At 42.3% G+C, this 27,495-nt stretch overlaps 1 protein-coding gene across 2 annotated transcripts; it reads left to right on the top strand.

Annotated features, from left to right (window-relative positions):
• Nucleotides 1-8,341: 8,341 nt before the first annotated feature.
• On the top strand, nt 8,342-24,065 carry TRAM1 (translocation associated membrane protein 1). Of its 2 annotated transcripts, none has more exons than XM_030011494.2 (11): nt 8,342-8,631; nt 11,753-11,816; nt 12,401-12,522; nt 12,725-12,841; nt 13,717-13,775; nt 14,172-14,256; nt 17,966-18,036; nt 18,127-18,231; nt 18,826-18,969; nt 20,003-20,163; nt 23,423-24,065. In XM_030011494.2, the coding sequence occupies exons 1-11, from the start codon at nt 8,509-8,511 to the stop codon at nt 23,494-23,496; spliced, it is 1,125 nt and encodes a 374-aa protein (XP_029867354.1). In that variant the 5' UTR covers nt 8,342-8,508; the 3' UTR covers nt 23,497-24,065. The 2 variants fall into 2 exon arrangements, with proteins under 2 accessions (XP_029867354.1, XP_029867355.1); XM_030011495.2 differs by lacking the exon at nt 8,342-8,631 and adding an exon at nt 9,780-9,804.
• Nucleotides 24,066-27,495: the final 3,430 nt, after the last annotated feature.

A 27,495-nucleotide genomic window follows, 5' to 3' on the forward strand; every position in this document is an offset into this window, starting at 1 on the left:
AAAAAAACTCCAGGTGTGAAAGCAAAAATTTCTGTAGCCTTTTCTGTATTTTTAAGTAACCCAGATCATCTCCAGATACCAAGTATTCCTGTCTCCCAATTTAATAAATTCATTGTGCTGGTTTCGGCTGGGATAGAGTTAATTTTCTTCCTAGTAGCTGGTATAGTGCTATGTTTTGGGTTCAGTAGGAGAACAATGTTGATAACACACTGATGTTTTCAGTTGTTGCTAAGTGTTGCTTACACTAAGGATTTTTCAGCTTCTCATGCCCAGCCAGCAAGAAGGCTGGAGGGGCACAAGACGTTGGGAGGGGACACAGACAGGACAGCTGGCCCAAACTGGCCAAAGGGGTATTCCATACCATGTGACGTCATGCCCAGTATATAAACTTGGGGGAGTTAGCCGGGGGGGGGGGTTAGCCTGGGGGGGGGGAATCGCTGCTCAGGAACTAACTGGGCATCGGTCGGTGAGTGGTGAGCAATTGCATTGTGCATCACTTGTTTTGTATATTGCAATCCTTTTATTAGTATTGTCATTTTATTATTGTTATTACTATCATTACTAGTTTCTTCCTTTCTGTTCTATTAAACTGTCTTTATCTCAACTGATGAGTTTTACCTTTTTCCTTCCAATTCTCTCCCCCATCCCACTGGGAGGGGGGAAAGTGAGCAAGCGGCTGCGTGGTGCTTAGTTGCTGGCTGGGGTTAAACCACGACAGTCCATTTTGGCGCCCAACGTGGGGCACGAAGGGTTGATATAACAACAGATCTGACCAGAGTGTGTTAAAACTAATTTGTTACAAGCATTCATTATATTAGTTTAATAGTCACTGGTCACAATGTCAATTTATGAGCTTAGAGTTGTGGCGCTCATTTTTAGAGTTCTGTTATGTATTACCTCACTTGCTGTATATAGTCCCTGTGCTGCTGCTTATCATCCGTGGGAGGTGGATTAAGGTTTTCACTTTGATGTATTGTGTAATACTGGTTTATGGTATGATGAAGTTATCGGTCGTGGGACTAATCCGGTATTTGCACTCAGCATTGTTGTCAGCTCTATACTTCGGGAGCCATCTGTGGGAAACTATTAATAATTACCCCATTTACCTTTCCTCCTCGGGGAGCCAATCTATGGGCGAGACACCTTTCTTCCCCTTTCCCTTCTCCTCCACTCTAATTAGAGTGGCATTTGAGAATTTTGAAAAATTTGAATACCCTTGGGATGTTGAACCAGCATGGTCCTAGTGCTAGGAACTAGCATGTTCCTGAATGTGGTTCAGGTCTTGTTTAGGGTTAAACAACTATTTAAGAAGATCACTCAGAGATCTGCCCCAAGGCTGGATAATTATGAGTGGCAGGGTGTTGGGCGTAGTATGGGCAAATGCCTAGGGCGGTGAGCACCTCCAGTGTTTTGGTACTTCACCCTTGAACAAGTGCAGAATCCTGAAAAACTAGCAGAACATTTGGAAAAAGTATGCTGTCACCCCGACAATTCCAGGGAGACACAAATTACTGCAACGCGCTTGGGCCTGGCCCATGCCTATCAAGCCCTGTTCAACACCACTCAGTACCCTCAAGGGGAAGAGAAGGTCTCTGGATCTAACAACAAGGTGACAGGTACTGCGGCCACTCCAACCGCCGTGACAGGGACTGCAGCTGAACCAGCGAACCAACCTGCACCAGTATCAGTTGCCCCCATACAGAAGAAGAAATATACAAAAAATTTAGTTCACTTAGCGAAGGATGAAGATGAACCAGGGTCATCACAAGAACAGGAGGAAGAAGCAGAACCAGAGGTAATCACCCGACCTCTATCCCTGAGTGAGCTGCAGGATATGCAAAAAGATTTCAGCCGTTGTCCAGGTGAGCCCATTATCACCTGGCTGCTCTGATGCTGGGACAATGGGCTGGTAGCCTGGAATTAGAAGGTAGAGAAGCAAGCAGCTGGGATTTCTTTCCAGAGAAGGTGGGAAGGTGGCATTGACAAGGCAATTGGAAAAGGGACACAAGCCCTCAGCCTCTGGAGGCAACTTCTGTCAAGCATGAAGGAAAGGTTCCCCCTCAAGGAAGATGCTATATGTCAATCAGGCAAGTGGACCACTATGGAGAGAGGTATCCAATATCTGAGGGAATTAGCCGTGCTAGAGACGATTTATTATGACCTGGACAACGGACAATTACTCAAAGATCCAGATGAAGTCCCATGCATCCGACCCATGTGGCCGAAGTTTGTATGGAGCGCACCATCGTCCTATGCCAACCCACTGACAATACTGACCTGGAAAGACGAAGAGGTACCGACAGTGGATGAAGTGGCTCACCAACTCCAGCAATACAAAGAAAATCTCTCTTCCTCCCTAGAAGCCTGCATTTTGGCTGTGGAGAAGCTGTCCCAGGATTTCCAGCAATTCAAAGAGGGTATGTCCTACTCCCCACCTGTACAGACCAGTATCTCAGCTATTGGGAGTGAGCGTTCTTCTGCCCAAGAGAGAGAATATAGAAGGTACACACCACGAGGAGCCCTGTGGTTTTACCTATGTGACCACAGAGAGGACATGAGGAAATGGGATGGAAAACCTGCCTCAGTCCTAGATGCACAGGTACGTGAGTTGCAAGGAAAAACCACCACAGAAGGGGATTCTTCCAGGAAAAATGCTGCCCTAGTTTCCAAACAGAGTAGAAGAGCTGATCTTACTTCTGATCCTCTTGAAGGGACTTCTAAGTCAATTTTACAAAAAGCGAGTAATGGACACTCTGACCAGAATTAGAGGGGCCCTGCCTCCAGCCAGGTGGAGGAAAGGGGATAACTGGGTCTATTGGACTGTGTGGATTCAATGGCCTGGCACGTTAGACCCACAGGAGTGCAACGCTCTAGTAGACACCAGTGCACAGTATACTCTAATGCCATCAAGTTATAAAGGGGGAGAACCCATCTGTATTTCTGGTGTGACAGGGGGATCCCAACAGTTAACTGTATTAGAGGCTGAAGTAAGCCTAACTGGGAACGAATGGCAGAAACGCCCCATTGTGACTGCCCAGAGGCTCCGTGCATCCTTGGCATAGACTACCTCAGCAGAGGGTATTTTAAGGACCCAAAGAGGTATCGGTGGGCTTCTGGTATAGCTGCCTTGGAGACGGAGGGAACTAAACAGCTGTCTACTTTGACTGGTCTCTCTCAAGACCCTTCGATTGTGGGGTTGCTGAGGGTTGAAGAAAAACAAGTGCCAATTCCTACCACAGAGGTGCACCGGCAGCAATATCATACCAACCAAGACTCCCTGATTCCCATCCACAAGTTGATTCATTGACTAGAGAGGCAAGGAGTGATCAGCAAAACTCGTTCACCCTTTAATAGTCCATATGGCCCATGCAAAAGTCTAATGGAGAGTGGAAACTAACAGTTGACTATTGTGGCCAGAATGAAGTCCAACGGCTGCTGAGTGCTGCTGTGCCGGATATGCTGGGAACTTCAATATGAACTAGAGTCAAAGGCAGCCAAATGGTACGCCAACATTGACATTGTTCATGCGTTTTTCTCAATCCCTCTGGCAGCAGTGTGCCGTCCACAGTTTGCTTTTACTTGGAGGGGCATCCAGTACACCTGGAATTGACTGCCCCAGGGGTGGAAACACAGCCCCACCATTTGCCATGGACTGATCCAGACTGCACTGGAGCAGAGTGAAGCTCCAGAACACCTGCAATACATTGATGACATCATCGTATGGGGCAACACAGCAGAAGAAGTTTTTGAGAAAGGGAAGAAAATAATCCAAATCCTTCTGAAAGCCAGTTTTGCCATAAAAGAAAGTAAGATCAAGGGACCTGCACAGGAGATTGAGTTTTTAGGAATAAAATGGCAAGATGGATGTCGTCAGATCCCAATGAATGCGATCAACAAAAGAGCATCTAAGTCCTCACCAACTAATAAAAGGGAAACACAGTCCTTATGTGTTGTGGGGGTTTGGAGAATGCATATTCCAAGTTACAGTCTGATTGTAAGCCCTCTCTATCAAGTGACCCAGAAGAAGAATGATTTTAAATGGGGCCCTGAGCAACAACAAGCCTTTGAACAAATTAAATGGGAGATTGTTCATGCAGTAGCCCTTGGGCCAGTCCAGGCAGGGCAAGATGTTAAAAATGGGCTCTGTAACACAGCCAGGGAGAATGGCCCTACCTGGAGTCTCTGGCAGAAAGCACCTGGGGAGACCCGAGGCCGACCCCTGGGGTTTTGGAGTCAGGGATACAGAGGATCCGAGGCCCGCTATACTCCAACTGAAAAAGAGATATTGGCAGCATATGAAGGAGTTTGAGCTGCCTCAGAAGTGGTTGGTACTGAAACACAGCTCCTCTTAGCACCCCTACTGCCAGTGCTGGGCTGGATGTTCAAAGGGAGGGTCTCCTCTACACATCATGCAGCTGATGCCATGTGGAGTCAGTGGGTCGCACTGACCACACAACGAGCTCACACAGGAAACCCCAGTCGCCCAGGAATTTTGGAAGTGATCACGGACTGGCCAGAAGGCAAAGATTTTTGAATGTCGCCAGAGGAGGAGGTGACACGGGCTGAAGAGGCCCCACTGTATAATAAACTGTCAGAAAATGAGAGGCAATATGCCCTGTTCACTGATGGGTCCTGTCACATTGTGGGGAAACATCGGAGGTGGAAGGCTGCTGTATGGAGTCCTGTATGACAAGTCGCAGAAACTGCTGAAGAATGTGAATCAAGTCAGTCTGCAGAGGTGAAAGCCATCCAGCTAGCGTTAGACATTGCTGAAAGAGAGAAGTGGCCAGTGCTCTATCTCTATACTGACTCATGGATGGTGGCAAATGCCCTGTGGGGGTGGTTACAGCAATGGAAGCAGAGCAACTGGCAGCACAGTGGTAAACGCATTTGGGCTGCCGCACTGTGGCAAGATATTGTGTCCTGGCTAGAGAATCTGGTTGTAAAAGTATGTCACGTAGATGCTCACACACCCAAGAGCCAGGCCACTGAAGAACATCAAAACAACCAGCAGGTCGATCAGGCCGCCAAGTGGCTCGGGTGGATCCACCTGGCAACATAAGGGTGAGTTATATATGGCTCGGTGGGCCCATGACACCTCAGGTCATCAGGGAAGAGATGCAACATATAGATGGGCTCATGATCAAGGAGTGGACTTGACCATGGATACTACTGCACAAGTTATCCATGAATGTGAAACATGTGCTGCAATTAAGCAAGCCAAGCGGTTAAAGTCCCTGTGGTATGGAGGGTGATGGCTGAAATATAAATATGGGGAGGCCTGGCAGATTGACTATATCACACTCCCACTCACTCGCCAAGGCAAGCGCCATGTGCTTACAATGGTGGAAGCAACCACCAGGTGGCTGGAAACATATCCTGTGCCCCATGCCAGCGCCTGGAACTCTATCCTGGGCCTTGAAAACCGAGTCTTGTGGCATCATGGCACCCCAGAAAGAACTGAGTCAGACAACGGGACTCATTTCTGAAACAACCTCAGAGACACCTGAGCCAAAGAACATGGCATTGAGTGGGTATATCACATCCCCTATCATGCACCAGCCTCCAGGAAAATTGAACAATACAATGGACTGTTAAAGACTACACTGAGAGCGATGGGTGCTGGCACCTTCAAACATTGGGATACACATTTAGCAAAAGCCACCTGGTTAGTCAACACCAGAGGATCTGCCACTCAGGGTGGCCCTGCCCAGTCAGAATTTTTACGTACTGTAGAAGGGGATAAAGTCCCTATAGCACACATAAAAAATATGTTAGGGAAGACAGTCTGGGTTACTCCTGCCTCAGGCAAAGGCGAACCCATTTGTGGGATTGCTTTTGCTCAAGGACCTGGGTGCACATGGTGGGTGATGCAAAAAGATGGCGAAGTCCGCTATGTGCCTCAAGGGGATTTGATTTTAGGTGAGAATAGCCAATGAATTAAATTGTACGACGTTAGTTGCTATATAACCCTGCCATTGTATGTTATCATTACTACAATTGTTATATGCTTTATCAATGGTATTACAGTAAGAATCACTTAGATCAAGCAAGAATGAACTTTGATAAAACTGAGCGAAGCACAGTAGCAATGGAACCAGAACTGACTTTGGCATGCAACAATGCAACAGTGCACACCATCCTCCTGCTGTGCCCAATGTCACCCACTCGCCACACCGCACTGAAGCCCGTTCCTGCTCTGCCGACTGAGCGGACTTCGCACCATCCCTCCTGCCCAGAAAGACTGCTATGATAGATGGAGCCCAAATTCAGAGACTAAATTAACTCGACGAACATTTTATAGAGATGGCCCATAGACTAAGGGAATGATATCTCTGTGTGTGTATACATATACATATATATATATATCTCAAAGGATGGAAAAGGTGATGGTGATTGATTAGGATGTATTGGAAAGTATGTGACCTGAGCACAACATAAATGGTATAGAATAAGGGCTGGATATTGTCCTGGTTTCAACTGGGATAGAGTTAATTTTCTTTCCAGTACCTGCTATAGTGCTATGTTTTGGGTTCAGTAGGAGAACAATGTTGATAACACAACACACTGATGTTTTCAGTTAGTATAAACACAACTGAGCAACAAGTCAAAGGATTTTTCAGCTTCTGATGCCCAGCCAGCAAGAAGGCTGGAGGGGCACAAGGAGTTGGAAGGGGACACAGCCAGGACAGCTGACCCCAACTGGCCAAAGGGGTATTCCATACCATGTGACGTCATGTCCGGTATATAAACTGGGGGGAGTTAGCCTGGGGGGGGGGATCGCTGCTCAGGAACTAACTGGGCATCGGTCGGTGAGTGGTGAGCAATTGCATTGTGCATCACTTGTTTTGTATATTGCAATCCTTTTATTAGTATTGTCATTTTATTATTGTTATTACTATCATTACTAGTTTCCTCCTTTCTGTTCTATTAAACTGTCTTTATCTCAACTGATGAGTTTTACCTTTTTCCTTCCAATTCTCTCCCCCATCCCACTGGGAGGGGGGAAAGTGAGCAAGCGGCTGCGTGGTGCTTAGTTGCTGGCTGGGGTTAAACAACAACATTCATACAAAAGTTCTGAGCATTTCACAGCTGATGAAGGTGTTCTGTAGTTGAAAAACCTGGTCATACAGTAATCGGTCTGCTCCCTGAGTCAGTCACTGCTCCATATAGTAGGAAGAAACCAACCTATTAAAAACAGTTCATACAATGTATTTGGTGCACACTCTCAATTCTGGCAAGGCAAAGCCATACCGAATAGTTGCATCTTAATCTCCTACCCTGTATTCATCAGCTGCTGGCAGCAAAAGCTGTTCTGACAATGCTAAACTTCAGCCATAAATTACTCGTTTTCTTGATCCTTCTTCTCCATACATCCACTGGGAGTATCTGTCAGCCAGAAACTTTAATAAATAAAAACAGCATGAATTTGGGGGGGGGGGGTTTGAAGGACAGCTCGATTCGGCCTGGATGTTTTCTGGATCAGTGTTGATTTCTCAGACCTCTTCATCTGTTTTAGCCTGGCAACAGCCTTCTGTGATTGGGTCGGTTTTTTAATCCACATCTAGCCTCCCTTTTAACGTCTCTTCCTTCTATACTTGCCGGTTAGCTTTTCCTCCCTTCTGCTTCGTTGTCACTGGACTCCTTGTTCGCTGTTACTTGGATAACATACGTTATTTCTGGCTATACAGTATAATGTAAGCAGACGGGATGGCAGGGGCCTGCTGCCAGCACGGGGCAAGCTGTACCTTGGGGCTGCGCCTCAGCTGTAACCGCACCGAGCCCAGGGAGCGCGGCTTCCTCACTCCGTCCTGCGGGTGCCCAGCGTCCCGTCGGCCGAGGTCTGGCGACAACAAAACTTAGGGGGGGGCAGAAGGAAATCAAGGCTGCACCTGGATGGCGGGGGGTGCCGGGCGGGAGCGGAGCCTGGCCCGGCCCTACGGGCACAGACCGCAGCGGGACCAGCCCGCTCTGACCGGCCGCTGCCCGGGAGGGCGCGGGCCCCGCTTGCCCCAGAGCGCGGCCGCCTCCTCCGCGACCCTGCCGGGACCCACGGCCGTCTTCTGTCGGCGCTTCGGGAGAGGGAAGCTGAGCCGGTGCCCGAAGCGGGCTCCAGGCTACCGCCAGCGAGTAGCCGGCCGGCTCTGCCCAAGGCGGCTCGGCTGGGCTCGGCGCGGCTGACAGGCCCCGGCCCACACCGCCACCCGCGGCGGCCTCCCGGGGGCGGGGAAGCGCCAGGCCCGCCGCCGTTGGTCGGTTTGAACTGCCGGGCGCTGCCCCTCACCGCCCCCGCGGGCGGGTGGGGTGGCGGCCCGCCGGCCGGCAGGGGCGCTGCTGGCGGCGGCCGGGGCTGCTCCCTGCGGCCGGGGCGGGGTGAAGCGAAGCGGCGGCTGCCATTCCTCGGCTGCGCGGCCGCCTCCTCCCCCTCCGCCTCTTCCTGGCCGCGGCGAGAGGAGCTGTGCTGGCAGCGGGGAGGCGGCGGCGGCGTCGCCCAGCTCCCTGCCCGCCATGGCCATCCGCAAGAAGAGCAACAAGAACCCGCCGGTGCTGAGCCACGAGTTCATCGTGCAGAACCATGCGGACATCGTGTCCTGCATGGCCATGATCTTCCTGCTGGGGCTCATGTTCGAGGTGAGGCGGCACCGGCGCCCCCGCCCCGGGGAGGGGGAGGGGGGGAGGGAGGGCTTCGTCCCGCTTCTCCCCCTCCCCCGCCGGGGGCTCTCGGTGCTGCTGGGCGAGGAGGGCGCGGGGGGGGGGTCCCGATGCGCCGGGGGAGGCTGGTCGGCGGGTGGCCGCCGCTGCCCCTCGGCCAGCGGGGGTCCCTCCCGGCGCACCTGCCCGCCAGCCCACGCCCTCCCCGGGCCGCGCGGCCCCCGGCCCTCCCGCCCCCGCTGTGCGCGGGGAGAGGAGCCGGCCGACCCCCCGCCCCGCCACACGGCCGGAGGAGCCAAGGCGGCCGCCCTCCCCGCGGCTCACCCTCGCGGCGCCGGGCCCGGCCCCTCGGGGAACGCCCTCTCTCCCCGTCTCGGCCCGGGGAGGCGCAGCCCGCGGCTGCCGCCAGGACCCGGCTCCCGGCTCCACTCGCCGCCCGGGAGGGGAGGCCGTGCCCCGCAGCCCCCCCCCGCTCCCGCACAGCGCGGCGCCGCCGTGAAGGGACGGGGAGCGGGGCGTCGCGCCTCCTCCCGCGGCGGCGGCGGGGGGGAGTTCCTGCTGGCGGCGGGGTTACGTGGCAGTCGGAGCGCGGCGGCCGGGGGAGGCGGGGAGGGGCGGGCGAGGCCCAGCCGCGACAGACGATCCCCCGCTCTTTGTGTGCGCGGCCCAGCTGGGCCCCGCCGGCACTACGGCTCCCGTCAGGCGGCGCGGCGGGGAAGGGAAACAAGCGGTGACGTGTAGCTGCAGCCCCCGCTCGGGGCGGCGGGGGCGCACGGCGGGTTCCCCTTCCCACCCCCCGGACCCCGCCGCCGCCGTCCGCGGGGCCCGAGGCCGCGCGTCGCCTCCCGGCGCGACGGCGGTGTGAGGAGCCGTTAGCCCACAGGGGGTCGATCCGGGTGTCTCGGCTGGCGCCGACGTTACCCCCCGCCGCCGCCTCCTCCTCCTCCTCTCTCGGTCGGAGATGGGGCCGGGTTTGACAGCGGCCGGAGGGAGCTTCTCCCTTCGGCCTCTCGGGCCTGGCCGAGGGCAAAGCCCTGCTGCTCGGCCGCGCTTGTAGGCCAGGCGCTCTCGTTAGGCCCCCACGTTGGAGGCAGATGATCTAAAATGTGCCTTTTTGGCTTTTCTCGGTTACCTTCTGAGAGAACCGGAAAGGTAATTTACCTGTGTGACTTCCAAAATGTTCTTAGTGGTGTCCCGTCAAAGTAAGACACTTCCATTTTTGTTGGCTAAATGTTCCTGGCTTTCGGTATTTTAGCCATTTGTTCAGAGTTGTGGGCCTTTTTATTATATGGATGGCTTTCAGAATAACTTCATCCAGCTGTTGACACTGCTCAGCACTAGAGGCCAGTGGAGTTAGGAGAAAAAGAAAAAAAAAAATATATATATAAGAAAAGGAAAAACGGGGCAGACCAAGAAAGCTGTTATGTTTGGGTTTACTATCAAAAATCACCAAGACAGTCCTTATATGGTGGTTTTCTGGGGATTGAGGTTAAATAGATGGACTTAAATCATTACCTTTTATGTCTACTTCTGGCTTACTGTATTAGCAGTATTACTGGTAGGGTTGGAAATTTTGGAGGGATTGGATGTGCTGAAGTCTTTTGTTTCCAGTTTTTTTAATCCAGGGTGTTTTCTACCCCAGCGTAGAAGGGCCATCCACCTTTGGTACAGATGTGGTATGGCTGAGAAGATTGTTGCACTTTTTTAAATGCTTTGATTGGTCTTGGAAATCACCTGCTGTGGTTAATGCTGGTGTGGTAAGGTGTTTATACTGCCTGACTTGTGCAACTGAATTAGGACTGTGAGTAGCTGACAGAGCCTTCAAAGGGCAGTTCAGAATTCATTAGTTTTGAATTGTCCTCTGAAGGCTCCCTTGATGAATAGGGAGCCCTAGGCAACTTCACTAATTCAGGCAAACTAATTGGATTCTCTGGAGTTACATGGAGTGAACAGTCCATTGTGTATTCAGGGTTCCCTAGAAAATCTAGGGCTTGTTTACAAAGCGCTAGTTTTAAAAATAAATAAATCTTATTTCTTGTGCGTGATAATAAATGCTGGTGGTAACCTAATCATTATCTTCAGATACTCAAAATATCCTTCCAAGATTCAAACAGGAGTTTGGTTGGGGGGGGGGGGGGGGTTGTTTGGGTTTGTTTTTTTTGTCGGTCCTATAAATGCAACAGGGGTGCTAGTTTTTTACAGCAATGAGAAACAATCAGATGATAAATACTGCAAAGCATGGTTATTTTTCCCTCTCTGTTAAGACACGTTGATTCACGTTGGGATTCAACAGAGATGGGTTAAAGTTGAAAATTAATGTATGCTTATTGACAGATAAGAACTTGTGCTCCTTTTATTTGCTTATTTATTGGGGGTTTTATAGTATCACCACCACCACCCCCAAAAAATAAGCCTTTAGAACAAACTTCCCCCCAACCCTTATTCATTCTGCATTTTCTTACTGTCCATCATAAAGCAGTAGTACCACTACTGCTAAATTTCATTTCTTTTGTTTTGCACTTCTTGCCAAAGGATCCCCGGGGTCAAAAGAATGCTAATTGTATTGAGTTGGTATGCAGTTGGCCTGAAATGGTTCTCCATTCTTTATGCCTTTTCTCCTTTCCTGTCCACATTTTCCAAATCACCCACAGATTTATGAATATGATATTGACCTTCAAATTTTGTCAAATTAAAAAGTAGTTTTAAATGAAGTTTATTCTCAGCCATTGCTGCATGTGTCGTGGTCTAGGGATTACATGGTATTTTACATTCTCTTAATGTAATAATATAGTATGAACAGGAGAAAGAATTGCCGCATGTGTTTTCATTTTAATGTTGTAGAAAAGGCTATTTGTAAGTAGCATTTTCAAGGAGATTTCATTCAGGAGATTGGGTATTCTGTAAACAAACCTATAGAGATCGCGCAATGTGTTCTGCCTTTGGAAAGTCAAATGAAGTGGTGTGATAAGGCGAGTTGATCAGTTTTATGGGAGGGGACAAACGTGCTGGGGAAGCGTGCTAAAACTATGGGCAAATGTTTTCAGTTTAATATAGTTTATTTCGGTGAGAATTTATAGCACTTCTGGTTTTTGTCTTTCAGATTACAGCAAAAGCAGCTGTCATTTTTGTTACACTTCAGTATAATGTTACCATTCCTGCCACAGGTATGTATCTTGCAGGAGGTTAGTTATGAGACAGTGTATTCAGACATTATTAGTATGCTGTACTTTCTAGGCTGAGGGTAAGTGAATTTGTCAATTTGAATAGATAATAAGAAAATTTCAAGGACTTCATTTTTAGTAAAACTCCGGTTTAATTAATTAGGTTAGGGACTATGTTTCTGTTCTGCTGGATTCATCATTAGTGCTAAAACACCATCTGACTGGTAGATAAGTTCACATTAATTCTTACTCTGGTTTTGTAAGTGACAGTCTTTACTAGTCAAAGCAGGGTGATAGTTTAACATAACTTATTGTCCCCTTTTAGTGCATTTGGGTAAGCTTCTTAAGTGCACTTAAGTTTTCATTTTTATAGTACATCTTTCCAGAATCAAATTTAGTTTGTGATGTGATGGAGAAGATGACTGTAAACAATCTAGTGACCTAGCTCATGATGGCAGTTTAATTTGAATTCTATTTGTTCAGCTGACTACAAACTACTTCTGTCTGAAAGGTTTCACTTCGAGTAACAAACTTATTAGCCATTAAACTGTATTGGTGCCTAACAGTTAATTCTGTTTGTCTTTTAGAAGAACAATCTGCAGAAACAATCTCTCTCTATCACTATGGCATCAAAGATTTGGCTACAATTTTCTTTTACATGCTTGTAGCAATAATCATACATGCTATAATTCAGGAATACGTACTGGATGTAAGTACAAAACATTAATTCCTTTCATCAAGAAAATTGTCAGGTTTTAACTAGACTTTAAGACTGTTAACTTAAAAGCTTTAATGCAAAAGTTTACTTTTAACTGTTAAAACATGCATTGAAACTTTTAGATGTTCTAATGCAGTTAACAGGTGAATGTTAAGTACTACAGCATATAAATAACAATGGACTTTCATTTCAGAAAATTAACAGGAAAATGCACTTTTCAAAAACAAAGCATAGCAAGTTCAATGAGTCTGGGCAACTTAGTGCATTCTACCTTTTCTCCTGTGTTTGGGGAACAAGTATTCTTGTCTCTGTAAGTATGTTTTCTTTTCTGTTTATGTTGTGAGATTTCAAAAACTTATTTATGATGATGTTAAATACATTTTCGGCTTATTTTTCTGGTTTTAGCTGGTTTTAATATTAAAATGGGGACAAGTTTATGGATTCTGTGTAGGTTGTAGTCATAACTGAGTATAAAGTCCAATAGTGTTACTGTTGCTCAGTCTGAGTTGATTTATTGTCAACTGAATAAGGTAAAACTTTTAAACTCTATTATGGTACTTCATTTTCTGTAGTTTTCTGTGTTGGCTTATTAGCATAAAATAAATGTTTTAAAAGCACCATACATAGCATTTTGGCAGCCTAGAGAATGAGTGTGTGGACAGATTGCTGTAGGAACAGGTAAGTGTGTGCTTTCAGGTGACATGCTCTTTGCTAGTGGCTGTATGTGTATGAGCTTAGTTTCAAAAAACGGGAAGAGTATGATTTTTTTTTGTTTGTTTGTTTTTTTTCTCCTTAACATAATGACTCCTGAAAAAACTTCCCTTCTCTTAGTTAAGCTCAAAGCTTGTCAGCAGTTTACAAGGGAAGACTTATGGCTGTAGTGATGCTGAAATAACCTCCATCTCATAAGGACACTCTGTCTTGAATAAGCACTTGGTTTGTTTGGTTGCTTTTTATTTTTCTAAGCCAATACAGCTGTCTTTTGGTTTTGCGGTTTGTTTGGGTTTTTGAAAGGAAATATATTGATCTGCAGCTTTCACCTGTGTGTATAGATGTGTGCATGTTTGTATGTACACATGTGCATATACTTAAATACGTGTATGTATATATCTTCATTCATTATGTCTGACTAGGAAGTAACATCTCTGAGGGTTTATTGTGGTTTTTTGTTTGTTTGTTTTTTAGGAGAACTATATATCAGATCCAACCTCTCTGTGGAGGGACTATCCGCACACTCTGATTCCGTAAGGCCTCTTCCTTAGAGGATTGTTGGGAAGAGGAGGGAGTGTTTTAAACTTAGGGTGTGTCACGTACAATCTGTAGAATAAGTAGCCTGTAAAACTATATTGGTCATTACTGTATTTTTGCTCATATTTATGGAGGAACTTGATTCTCTATCAATTTGTAGCACACATACTTCTCTCTCTGTAGTCTGTTATTTAAAGAATTAAGTTTTTGCAAGCTTTATCTTAATGATTTTGGTTTTTAAAAAATTCTTACTTTTGAGTTGGCTGGCAGGAAGGATCCATGTTTTTCTTTCTTTGGAGACAGTGATTAAATGTGTTCACTAGAAAGCTTCTGAAATGTTTTAAGTTCATTAATGAAAACTAATATTCTTCAATTCTTGTTGTATTGTACAGGTTTCAAATGAAGTTTTTCTACATCTTACAGTTGGCATACTGGTTTCATGCTTTTCCAGAATTGTACTTCCAGAAAACTAAAAAAGTAAGTTCAAAATGTAAATTGAAAGAACTCTAAAGCAAGCAACTTGAACAATGGAATAGTGAATTTCTTTTGGACTTCCAGAGTAACGTATTACCCTAGATTTCCTACCCTGTTCTTACTTGTGTTACCCACTTTTCCTGATGGAATGTTGGGTGCTCAAATGTCCATGTGAGAAGATAGATTTTTTTTTTTTTCCCTTTTCAGTTAAATCCTGTGTTTCTAATTGCAGTAAAATTGCTATATATCTGTGTTTCTCATCTACTAAAAGAATTTTCCCTTGAACAAATGAATGTGAGATTTTCTTTTCAAACTCTTTTTTTTTTTCTTGTAATTAGTAGCCTGAATAAGTCTCACTGAAATCACAATTGCTTCATGAATCATGATACAGGTGTAGAATATAAGCAGTGAATAATTTCATAAATCCAAGGAATATTAAACTCTGGGATTTGATTTAAATGCTACTGTCCTCAGCAAAAGTTCTGGTTAGTTGTGTGTTGAGATTTTTTTCAGTGCTCAATTTTTAACAGCATCCTTTTCCCCCTAACCCTCTGTTGGGGTTCTCAAAACACTGAGTTTACTGTAGATTTTTTGTAGCACACTTTTTTTGCCTTCCTGGACCAATTTAAGTAGTCTCTTTGCATGTTTTTGCTCAGGCTCATCTTGCATATGCAGTTTCCTTCTTAAACTTTTCTGTTTTAAACTCTTCATGGCTTCACCAAGGGCAAATTATGCTTGACTAATTTAGTGGCCTTCTACAGTGGAGTGACTGCATCAGTGGATGAGGGAAGAGCTACTAATGTCATCTACCTGAACTTCTGTTAAGGCTTTTGATATGGTCCCCCACAGCATTCTTACCTCTAACTTCGAGAGATTAATTTGATGGATGGGCTGTTAGATGGATAAGGAACTGGCTGGCTGGCTGGCTGCTTCCAAAGAGTTACAGTCAGTGGCCCAACATCCAAGTGGAAACCAGTAGCAAGTGGTGTTCTTCAAGGGTCTGTACTGGGACCAATTCTATTTAATAGCTTCATCAATGACATACACAGTAGAATTGAGTAATTGAGTACACCCTCAGCAGGTTTGCAGGTAACACCAAGCTGAGTGGTGCAGTTTATTTGCTTGGGGAAAGGGATGCAATCCAGAGGGATCCTGACAGGCTTGAGGACTGGACCTGTGTGAACTTCATGAAGTCCTACAAGGCCAGGTGCAAGGTCCTGCACCTGGGTCATGGGCATCCCCAACATCAGTACAGGCTGGGGATTGAAGGGGTTGAGAGCAACCCTGCAGAGAAGTACTTGTGGGTACTGGAGGATGAAAAATTGGACATGAGCCAGCAATGTGGGCTCGCAGCCCAGAAAGCCAACTGTATCCTGGGCCCCATCAAAAGAAGCGTGGCCAGCAGGTTGAGGGAGGTGATTTTGCCCCTCTACTCTGCTCTGGTGAGACCCCACCTGGAGTACTAAATCCATCTCTGGGGTCCCCAGCACACAAAAGGTATGGATCTGTTGGAGCGGGTCCAGAGGAGGGCCACAAAAGTGATCAGGGGGCTGGAACACCCCTCCTATTAAGACAGGCTGAAAGAGTTGGGGTTTTTCAGCCTGCAGAAAAGAAGGCTTTGGGAAGACCTTATTGCTGCTTCTCAGTATTTGAAGGTAGCTTATAAGAAAGATGGAGAAAGACATTTTATCAGAGCCTGTAGTGACAGGACAAGGGGCAGTGATTCTAATCTGAAAGACGGTAGATTTAGATTAGATGGGAGGAAATTCTTTATGATGAGGGTGGTGAGGCACTGGAACAGGTTACCCAGGGAAGCCATGGATGCCCCATCATTGGAAGTGTTCAAGGCCAGGTTGGATGGGGCTTTGAGCAACCTGATCTAGTGAAAGATGTCCCTGCCCATGGCAGGGGGATTGGACTAGATGATCTATAAAGGTCCCTTCCAACCCAAACCATTCTATGATTCTGTTGTTGCTCTATGAGTAGACTGGTCTCTGCTGCCAAAGTTCTGCTTTATTCAAGAATGAATGTACGTGTTATGTAACTGTAGGTCTTTGTTCAAGAGCCTAGAAGAGGCTTGGGAAAATAGTTGAGATACTTTGTTTTCATGCTGATGAGACACAGTATAAACACTGATGTTTTGCAGCTACACTGCAGCTGATGTTCCCATATTGTGCTAGTGATATCTCTTGAATTTCACTTCATATCCAAGCGTGGAGGTTTTTTTAACATAACTTCAAGAAAGCTGTCACAAGTGGCAGAAGTGCTGTATATTGAATAGCAGTGTTACACTGGGTCAGTCACTGCTTGGAATTTTGGCCTCTGACTTTTGCATTTTTTAAGAACGATAGCAAGTTCATAGTTGATATTTCTTTCACCACAGTTTAACCTCTGCCATCTTGCCTTCTCTGCCTTATTCCTTCTCTTGAGAAGGAACTGGCTTCTTTTACTCAGGTCTAGTTGTCTGTACTGCTGACGTAAACAAGAAAAGAAGTTCTTAACTCGGCTTTCTGTATAGTAGTGTATACCTCCACCTGCATTATTCCAGTAGGCCTTCAGTCTCTTCACAGTTTTGTCTAAGCAGGTAGTATGGGCTTTAAACATTACCTCAGTTCTGAAGATAAAGTGCAAAAGGCTCATCCTGATAGTACTTGGAGAAACTGAGCATTTGTACTGACTATTCTCTAATTTGTCTGAAAGAACTAATTTTTTGTTTTCTTTCAGATCATTTAGAGTAGGTCTCTCTCTATCTGTTCTCTTGCTCTTTGTGTATGTGTGTGGTGTTTGCTGTTGCAACAAGTGTTTGATTCTGTGCTTTTGTTGGCTTTGAGATGGAGTATTGCATAACATAGCATAGATCTTACAAGATAATTTTTTAGGCCTTTTTTTAAATTACATGTATACAAGATAAAGCTGAATCACCTTGCTTGAAGTTTAGGGAATCTTTCCGAAAAGTAGGAGTTTCTTAAGCATAACTGAATGCACTCTGCACACCACTTCAAGACAGATTTTTATTGTGATCTAGCATACTTTAGTGATTCTTCTGATCACAGATGGCACCTTCTGCTTTCCATGTGCTGTGTGTCTATACTTCAATTCATGTCTCTTCCTCTTTATTATTTTGTCTCTATGAAGTGTTCAATTTAATGGGGCTGGCTAAAACCTAACTTGGAAGGGTGACCATGTAGCTTAGCATGACTGGTTAATAACATTATTCTCTGTATTTGGCAGTAACAGTGTGCCAGAATCTTGGATGATCTTGAATTTTTAAAATAGATGTCAACACTTGGAAACCTTTTCATTTTGGTTCATAGACTGTTATTTTATTTCCGTAGCAATCTGACAGAATCTGATGGGCAGCAAACACCATGGAACTGTAGGAAGTTAGCCGATGATACAGTAATACATACCAAATAAGTATTTTAATAGCTATTACAAATTCACAGTAGTCATATCAAATAAACCCAGGCCCTTTTAAAAAGCATCTTTTTGACGATTGATGCATTTTCTCACAACAGCTTATGTGTAAGATACCGAATATTAGTGGTAAGTAAGCACTAAGTTATGTGAGGAATTAGATGATCTAGGCTGAGTAATTCGGTGCCATGTTAAGGTAGCTGATAAACCAAGAAGAATTTCCAAGACTAGGGAATAGTTTGCAATAACGTATAACATTGTGTATAACGCATAATTACTTTTTTCTTCCTAATAGGAAGATATCTTTCGCCAGATCATCTATATTGGACTTTATCTTTTTCATATTGCTGGAGCCTATCTCCTGAAGTAAGTAAATGGTAAACTTTTGCTGGCTTCATTCTCTGTCTTAAACATCTGACAAAATGTCTGAAATATTTGTTTTATTTGTTTTGATAGTCTGACCCATCTCGGACTTGTTCTTCTGGTATTGCATTACTTCGTTGAATTTCTTTTCCACATATCTCGTCTTTTCTACTTCAGTGATGAAAGATACCAGAAAGGGTAAGTAGTCTTTATCTTTTAAATTCATGTGATTTCTGTCTCAAAGCCTTGTGCATTTAACTAACCAGAAACCAAAATTACAAGGAAGTTCAGACAGTGTTTCCTTAGAAGCCACAGTTCTCCAGACTAGTTTTAGTATTTATATCTCTAAAACAACTATTTTTTTACCTTATTCGCCTATTTAAGTAAATGTTAGTAGTAGTGTAAAATGAAATAAAATATTACACTATGTACTAATATTTAAAAAAATTTTGTAGAGAAAGGAGCAGCATAGGTTGCTAATATAGCCAGTTCTATAGAAACTAATAACATGCTTATGTTCTAATAGTAATGGAAAGTATTTTTCTTTGACCTGAAATTAGTTTTCAGAACATACTTTTGGTTTGTAAAAAAAGTTTGTGAGGCAGGGCTTTTTTTTTGGTTTTGTCTTCTCTGAGTCCTAGAAATACAAGACTAGTTTAGGATAGGTGCAAAATAATGAGTTTAGGTAAGTTCTTAAATTTCATACTAATTCACATGATGAAGAGTAACCATTTGCATTGTTAGTACTATGTTGTGAACAGAAAATTTACTTTGTGGCGTTTTTCTTTGTAGATTTTCACTGTGGGCAGTTCTTTTTGTTTTGGGAAGGCTTCTCACCTTGATTCTCTCAGTCCTCACTTTTGGCTTTGGACTGGCAAGAGCAGAAGATCAGCAGCTGAATTTCAGTACTGGAAACTTTAATATCCTGGCTGTTAGGTATAGTAAACTTGGAACAGTTCTTAAGCATGAGCTGTAAACCTGTGTTAAATACACTGTATAAGTGGTGTGGTGTTAATGCTAGTAATTCTGAATGGTTAGGTGTTTTCATGCAACCAATGGGATCAGTAAGAATAGCTTCTATAACAAACTTGTAAGGCACAGTGAAATTAATTGAGGAATTTACAGTCTACAGCTGAGAAATCTGTAATTGGTTACTTGGGGGTTTTTGTCAGAAAAAAAAAAATTAAAAGGGATATCCAATTACAGAGATTACTTTAAAATGTTATAGAGTAAGTGAATTGAATTCTAGATATAATTGCAGTGAGGTTATCTATAGAGGTCAAAGCGTTATGCCCAGAGCATCTTTCTTCCTGGTTGAAGATTCCTACCTCTTTCTCTGCCTTTATTATGGCTCCTGTTGCTGCTGTGTGATGCAGAATGTTCAGCCAACCGCCTGGACTTTTTATGAATTAAATCCAGAAAAGAAAGTTATTAAAACATAGACAATATCAGCATTACCCTGCAGAATTGATATTCGGAACTGCAAGACTCTCTTAAACCATTTTCAGCTGTTAATATGTGGTACCTTGAGAGTAATACCAAGAAAGGAGAAAACAGGAAAGAAATCTAGTACTTCCCAGTTTTGATGGAGGGGCAAAGACTTCACTCTCACTGTATATCTAGTTTTGTTCAGCTGTGCCAAGCCCAGTTGCCCTGTGTGAGCTAACATTTGCATGGCTTAGAAAATGGATGTTACTAGGAGGCGGCGGGGGGGGGAACTCTCTCTCTCTCTCTCTCTCTCTCTCTCTCTCTCTCTCTCTCTCTCTCACCCACCCACCCACCAAACAAAACTGAACTTTTATAAATTCATGTTCTCTAGAAGGAATCACTCTGTTGTGTTTGAGGAACCTGAATAAAAAGGCAGTTTATGACATACAAAGAACTCTCTGAGGTGATGTTCTGCTTTCTTTTTCAATGTGAATAATGAGATAAACTTACTGATAAACCTTTTCCTGTGTTTTGTTTATAGAATCAGTGTTCTGGCTTCCATCTGCATGGCTCAAGCATTTATGATGTGGAAGTTCATTAATTTCCAGCTTCGGAGGTGGAGAGAGCATTCTTCTTCTCAGCCTCAGTCAGTGAAAAAGAAGTTTGTAACAGCTAAAGGAAAGAACTCCAGAAAAGAAAGAGGTTTGTATTTTCAGTTTTTCTGTTACCTTGACTTCTCAAAAACTACTCCAGGTAATGGAGAGCCTTTTTTTTAATATAATTGCTAAAGAAACATTTTGTTTAACTTGCAAGTGAGATGACTCGGTTACAGAAGACAGTATTGGTGAATAATGTTAGGGGTGGGGGGGTAATTTTAAAAAATTGCTATATATTAGTTGTTTGTTTTTTCTCTTCTGATTGACTGAATGAAGGAATTACCATTTCTTTAGTTAATGCAACATGAGATTTTTATTATGTTTAATTTTATTACTTGAGCAAAATGTGTCATGCTTATGTTTTGTTCCCTTATAAATGGGGAACAGACACATTTTTAGATCTGTTATAATCAATTACTTCTAAATTCTCCTTGCAATGAATTTCAAGGTTGTTTTTCATTGCCACTGAATTCTGAGGTTTTAGGGCAAGGAGACGGTTTGATGATCCATCCAGTAAATAGGCTTATGTTGGACTGTTGTTACTAAAAATAGAATTTTGATACTTCTTTTAAGGGGAGATAATAACTACTTACTACTCTAAACCTGTGTAGCATTTGGAAATGAACTAATGACTCCAGGTTTGACTTATTGATTATGTCACACTCTTTTTATGGAAAGGGCATGTACTGAATGCTTTTTCCTCCAAGGAAAATAATGTCCTCCATTTAAAAAAAAAAAAAAAAAAAAAAATCCCCACACTTCAGTATTTCTGTTGTACCAACAGTTAAACTTCTGTGTATTCAGTTGCTAGCTTGAGTAACTTCTGCACTTTTTTGAAACTGCTTCAGTCATTTCAAAACCTTATTTCAGCATGATCCTTTGCTACCAATCACGTATTGCCAACCTGTTCCACTTCTTGATATATTGCACGTAACGTGTGAATACTGTTTGCACCGAGAACTGAGATTTGTGGTCAGAGATCAATTCAGTGGGTTTGGGTTTTTTTCCAAGTTTCTCTTTTTATTAAAATCATGGGGTTAGGAGTATTTCTGTACTCCCTTTTGATGATTTGTAATTGTCACAACTTGGCTTTTGTGTGGTGTTGGTTTTTTTTGTTTTTGTCAGAAAATCCAGTTGGACTTTTTAAAATTGAGTGAAGGTAGTTTCCTATGTAGGTGTCCTACTTAATCAGAGCTTCGTGTTCATTGTGTCTGACTATGGTTTTTGTGGAATTAATTTAAATCTTCTATGACAGATATTTTTAAAGCATAAACTTAAATGGCATTTTAATCTCTGAGTCAAAAATGTAGTAGCTTTTTAACTTAACTTTAATTGTAACTTAAACTATTTAATTCATGTGATTTGGTGAATTTGCTGGGTTTTACCCAACTTCAGTGGAGACTTGCAAGTAGTAAACGAATGGTGAAAAAGTCAGTTAACTGGAATTGTGGTTTAATTCACAAAATAATTGAGCTATGCCTGTCTTAGACTGGAGAATTTTATACCTTATTTTAAATGGAAAGAAAAGAACTGTAAAATCTGAAAGGTTAGTGGCATTTCAGATTCTTCTGTTTTGAAGATTCCTGTAATGTTATCTGTTCAGAACACTTGCACAGGATGCAGCAAGATAGTGTATTTGAAAGAGTAATACATGCAATTAAACTGTTGAAAACAGTCTTTTTTTTTCTTTTCTTTTCTTTCTTTTTTTGTGGTTGGATGGATTTGGGGGAGAGAGGGTACGATAAAATGTGTTACTTTTAGATTATGCCAAAAGCAAGAAATGGCAGTGGAAAAATCCTACTGGTGATGTAGGTGGGGTGCCCAGGCACATGCTGATTCTTGTTCTTTGTTTGACTTATATTTGTTTTGACTTAACTGTTTAAGAAAATACAATTGCAATTAGCTGGCTTGGATCTAGCTCATTGTTTGTAAGCTTCTTGATTTTACGAATAATACAAACGTTTTGAAAAGTATCCAAAGACCACCTTATGTAGGCTTAAAATGGTGGTGTCATTTACAACCAAATATGTTGGATAGACTATGACTGTTCTTGTGTGACTAATTGGGCCCGTGTCTGGTCTCATCCTCATGTGTGTTTCTGATTTTTCTTTTCTTTTAGTTGCTTGTTTGCATAAATGGGAGCATATTTGGGTGTAGTGGCGGAGAGAGGGAGATCAACAGTTGTTTTTGTGGATTGGCCACACTGTGGTGATCTGCAGCACATCTGCAGATGGAAAACATTAATTTAACCAGTTATTTGTACAAAAAACCACAATGGTTGCTTGAAGTCACAATGATACTGTATGTCAGAGCAGAGATGTTAAGCGGCAAGCATTATAGCTGGCTATACACTCTGCTCTTCAATCTGTTTTATAAATATGGTTATTGTCAGGCAGCATCTCTGCTTCCTTGTGTTGTGGTGACACTGATAAAGGGGATACTTCTAATTCACAGTGGCATCATGCTGCTCCATTTTACTGTAAGTTGTGTGCATTATAAATCCATAGATTGTGGGTCATTGTTCTAGGGCAAACTTTTGCTATCAAATAGTTACTGTGGTACCTGTGCAGATTAAAACTCTTGAGACCTCTAAGTTGGCCCAGAAGTGGGATAGAAGTAGAGAGTTGCAGCTGGTAACATGTTCTTGCTTTGTATTCTTAGATTGGTGCCTGGTCTTGTGCTTGAACTCTTTCCATCTACACATACTCATCTCAAATCTAACTAGTGTTTTACTTCTGTCCATTTTATCTATGTAAATATCTTCATCAGAACATAAATGAAATCTGTATCTTAAAGTATATACTTAAAAAATGTATGTGTATATAAAGGTTTCCTATATATATGAAAAGCTTGTAAAGGTAAGTGAAGGAGTGTAATTTTAGCAAGAATTAAAATATGAAATAGGTGGGATAAACAAAAAAGACCTGTACCAGGGAATTGTGTATGTACTGTGTATCTCCAAAATTTCACAGGGCAGTCTCATCTACAGGTTGAGTATTTACTTTTTAAGAGAGTATCTTCTAAAATTTCATAGCTGGTCTGATTTTCAGTGTAGATGTATATATAATGCACACATTTCAGTGTCTGGCCATGTCAGGAAACTGGACTTTATCATAGCAAACTTTAAATTTTGCACTTTCTAAAAACTTCATTATACTGTTGCATTATGAATGATAATTATGAGGTTTAACAAAGAAGATACATCAGAAAAGAAGTTAAAAGTCTGTTTGTATAGGACCTACAAAAATGTAATAAAATATAAAGCATCTCATTGTGTTTGAAAAATGTTTTCTTCTTTTTTCTAGAAAATGGAATAAATGGAACAGTGACCTCAAATGGAGCAGACTCGCCTCGTAGCAGGAAGGATAAATCCTCGTAAAACTGGGTTTTATTAAGTTAATTGACTAATGTCCCCAAAGAATCTGCTTTTTACATGGATGGCCCTTCAGCACTAGAGATGTTGTGGATTAAAGAAAATACAATTAATGGTTTTTGATTATTGCTGTTGTTTTGACAAACTTTTTTTAAAAGCCATTTTGACTAGGAAAAAGGTTTATCTGTCTTCAAATACTTGGGCGGGGGGGAGATACAACACTTTTTAAATAACATTGACACTTTTTTAAACATTTATTGTGATGAAATAACCTCACTTAATGAGGATCACTGTTGCAATGTATTATTTCTTTCCAGTTTTTGTAATCTTGGTGATATATACTGTTCTACCAACTTTACTTTTTCCAAGTTCTTCAAGAAGTCTTGCAAAATTGAAGTAAAAACTTAGTATGCATTTTCAGATACTCTGGCTTTTCAGTTAATTACCTTGATTCAAATTTACAGTTCAAATTGGGATTGTGAGGCCACACCAATAAACCTCTTATTTTGTAGTTAATAGCTACACAATGTCTGCTCTAAGAATTGCCCCATATCATTAAAACAAAACTGAACTAATTGGAAATGTTGCAGAGTCTTATTGTTTGTTGGTTAGAAATCTCTTACAAGGAACAAAAAACCTTTTTGAGATGTAGCTTTAGCACTTGAAAATTAGAAGGGAGCGTGTATGGTCATAGGAAGAGTTGATTTGAGTAGCACTGTTAACTCCTGTCTGTGCTTTTAAAGTGTATGTTTCTTGGCGAATTAGTGTGCGTTGGACCTTTGAAAATTTATCTGTCTGATTTTAGAGGGTGGAGGTTCTTACAATGTGTTGTTGTGATTGTTTTAGGAGGCATTAATGCTCCGTGAAGAGGGAATTTGTTAGATAAGTGGATCAAGTTATGAGAAACATTCCTTTAACTGTTTTGCTTTGTTTCACCTCTGTTAGGAAATAGTTTGATTTCTCCTATATATATTTTTATGAAAAAATATTTAAAGCTACAACTTCTTAAAATTGATTTATTGTGCCCTTTGCCACAACTGGAAAAATCTTAGTTTAAGATTTTTTCCATTATCTGTCTTTCATAATTGTATTAAATGTGAAGCTTTGTCCAGTTAATTTTCCAGTTTAATATGCAGTTAATGTTTCCTCTGTACCCTTTTGTAATGGGTATAATTCAAGCCATTTCACTTGAGAGAATGAGTTAGAGATTTAATTCAGTCTTAATAAGAAATTGCTAAATTAGTCTTTCAAGTTAACTCAAGTATTGGACTGCTTATTGATTGAGAGGAGTAATTATGAGCAATCAAGCTGATAAATAAAATAGTTTTAATTAAAAACTGTTATTATAGTTGAGTTTATACCCAACAAAATAATAAATCTGCATTCTGTATCTTCTACAGTTCGGTTGCTTACTATACAGAATAAACGTTTCTAGTACAAAAATCTTGACTACAAGTAACTATCCATTCTTCAATCGTTTAGTGCTATTTAGAGTTATTGCAGTATAATTTATTATATGTTTCAGCTAATTTCAGTCACAGTTCCTGTACTTGCTTCACAGCTCCTGAAGTGGACTTGACAAACTTGAACGTGCTTGACTTTCGAGTACTCTGGGGCAGCATGCCCTGTAATATGCCATGTCTGCTTCAGTGGAAGTAGCTATACCATGTCTTGATTTGAAGGAATAAAACTCAAGTGGTGAAACTGTGAATCTATCTGATCTGACCATGAAACTGGAAAATTGGAACTCAGAAATTTTGAGGGAATTGCATGCATTGAATACTCGCTGCACAAAATCATGTTTCACGTCTGATGTTTCTAGAAAAACCTTCACAGATTCTGTGTGCCTTGCTCTCAAGTTGTACCTTAAGCCAAAAGGGACAAATTTTTAAAGTTTCTAGTCTGGTACTTTGACTCTAAATCAGTTTGTTTGTGATACCTGGTTGTACTGGGGCTGTCAAAATCATAAGGGGTGGAGGAACAAATTATGAAGGGGACATTTAAGGTACTTCTTGAGATCTTTAAGACTTACGGGAGTCTGAGGATTGTAATAGTTGTTCCCCAAGGCAAACACTGTCTTGTAAACCTCATTCTTTGGTGCAGTAGTCTTGAAATGTAAACTTCAGGTTCACTTCCAAAAACTTCAAAAGAGTATATTCTTGCTTGCTAATGTCAGTAAAATAACTAACATTGCTTTTTGTCCCCTTTTGGCCTTATGGACATTCTTCGCCTTTGGACTTTTAAAAAACCACTTTTGTTTTCACAATGGCTTAATCTTCATCCTTGCCTTATAGGAGTTGTTGCTTTCTGCCAAGTAATAGAGAATAATTTCAATTGTTCTAGCATTTGGATAGAGTATTGGAAGCCAGTATCTTTTGTTTCTTGTGTCATAAGTAAAAATACATATTTATCATTTTGAATGAGGCAAAAGCAGTAATTTGTTATTTTTCTGCCTTGGGGTGGAAACCCCCATGAATTTAGAAGATTTTGAGACTTCTATTTCCAGTTTGATATTACTTGTTTTGGCATAAGATTATTGTTTGCCTGGATAACTTCTTTTGAATTGGTTAAAACTGATTTTCAAATGTTACTGCATTTTGGCTCTTTGTTTGTAATCTGCGATTCAGTAAGCTGGAAGAAGATTAGTTGTCTAATCATGTTTTCTTAATTATGGAAGCAGGAAAATCAGAAATGGAAATGACTGAAGAGCTCATTGCTGTATTCCTATGCCTAATAAAATAATTTTTGTTTAGGCTGTAGTAATTTATCCTGGTCAGTTACCAGGTCCCAAAAAGAGAAGGCTTTGTCTGTGTAGATGGATTCGAATTGAGTAATTCATACAGACTGTGGGTAAGGTTTGTTGGGTTTGTTTTTTTTCTTAAAACCCCTCTTCCCTGCCCCATCTTGTCAGAACTTTTCAAGACTTACAACAGATGATTTCAAGCCTTTCTCCGCCCCATCTATGTTTGGTTTATGTGCCAGAATCTACTATCAAAACCAGTATTTTACTCTTACTAAGTAATTATATGTAACTTTAAAGTACAAACAAGGAATGCAGAGCAGCTGAAATTAATTTTCAGAGTTTTTGTTTTTATCTGGACACTTTCTCCTTTTGACTAGTTGCAAAGATTGATTTCTGCTGCGTGAATTACTCATGACTGTGGCTCTTTGGAAATACTGCTTTTTGGGTGATGCCATGCTGAAACTTAGGAATGATCAAGGGATTTGCTGTGCAGAGAAAATGCATGGGCTATTTCTGCTGACATGAGAATATGCTGAAAGTAAATAAATGTGTTGGGATAACACATTCAGAAGAATCAGTAGTTACTGGTAAGCATTTGATATTTTTCTAAATACTTTTTTCTTTGAAAATTTTAGTTGTGTTTATGGAGTTACATTGCCCAGAATTGTAATAAGCAGTGTGGTGCTTTGGTACAAGTCATCGGACTTCTGTTAAAAGGGTTAATAGACATCTGCAGTCCTTTTGTTCCTTGCAGATTTCTGACTAACTGCACCTGAGGTGATTTTTTTGGGGGGAAAAACTTGATATTAAAGGGAAGAGAGCATGTTTATGGTCATGCTAAGCTGAAAGTAATGTAGGTTGCTGCCAAAATTGGGGTTCTGTCCCTTGCCTTGTCTAGCACAAGCCTTTTTGGTTGCATGGTGAGCTAGTTCAAGGAGCTGGTGCAGCTGAAAACTAGCTTGTTTGCTTACTTGTTTTTCTGCTGGATTAGTTGCCCAAGAGTAATCCTGGAGGTACACGAGTATTTATGTATAAGCGAGAAGAAAAGATGGACGGGGAAAGGTGAATTAAGCTCTAAGGCAGCTACCCCTTTCAACTGCGCATTTGGTTGAAAATTACACTAGATTACAGTATGAGCTGGGAGACCATTGAAGGGCTTCCAGTCATCAATACTAGAAGGGAGCTGGTCTCTCTGATAGCTCCTACATGCCAAACTGTTTAAGTGTTAATGGATTTTTGTCAGATATTGTTGGGGAAGGGGA

Source organism: Aquila chrysaetos, chromosome 4 (genome assembly GCF_900496995.4).
Source record: "Aquila chrysaetos chrysaetos chromosome 4, bAquChr1.4, whole genome shotgun sequence".
NCBI lineage: Eukaryota > Metazoa > Chordata > Aves > Accipitriformes > Accipitridae > Aquila > Aquila chrysaetos.

Excerpts from the sequence above, each read along its gene's own strand:
- TRAM1 (XM_030011494.2), top strand. The coding sequence starts at position 8,509 with ATGGCCATCCGCAAGAAGAGCAACAAGAACCCGCCGGTGCTGAGCCAC. Across the intron at positions 12,842-13,716 it reads GAACAAGTATTCTTGTCTCT|GAGAACTATATATCAGATCC; the intron begins GTAAGTATGTTT and ends TTTGTTTTTTAG. Across the intron at positions 18,970-20,002 it reads TTTAATATCCTGGCTGTTAG|AATCAGTGTTCTGGCTTCCA; the intron begins GTATAGTAAACT and ends TTTTGTTTATAG.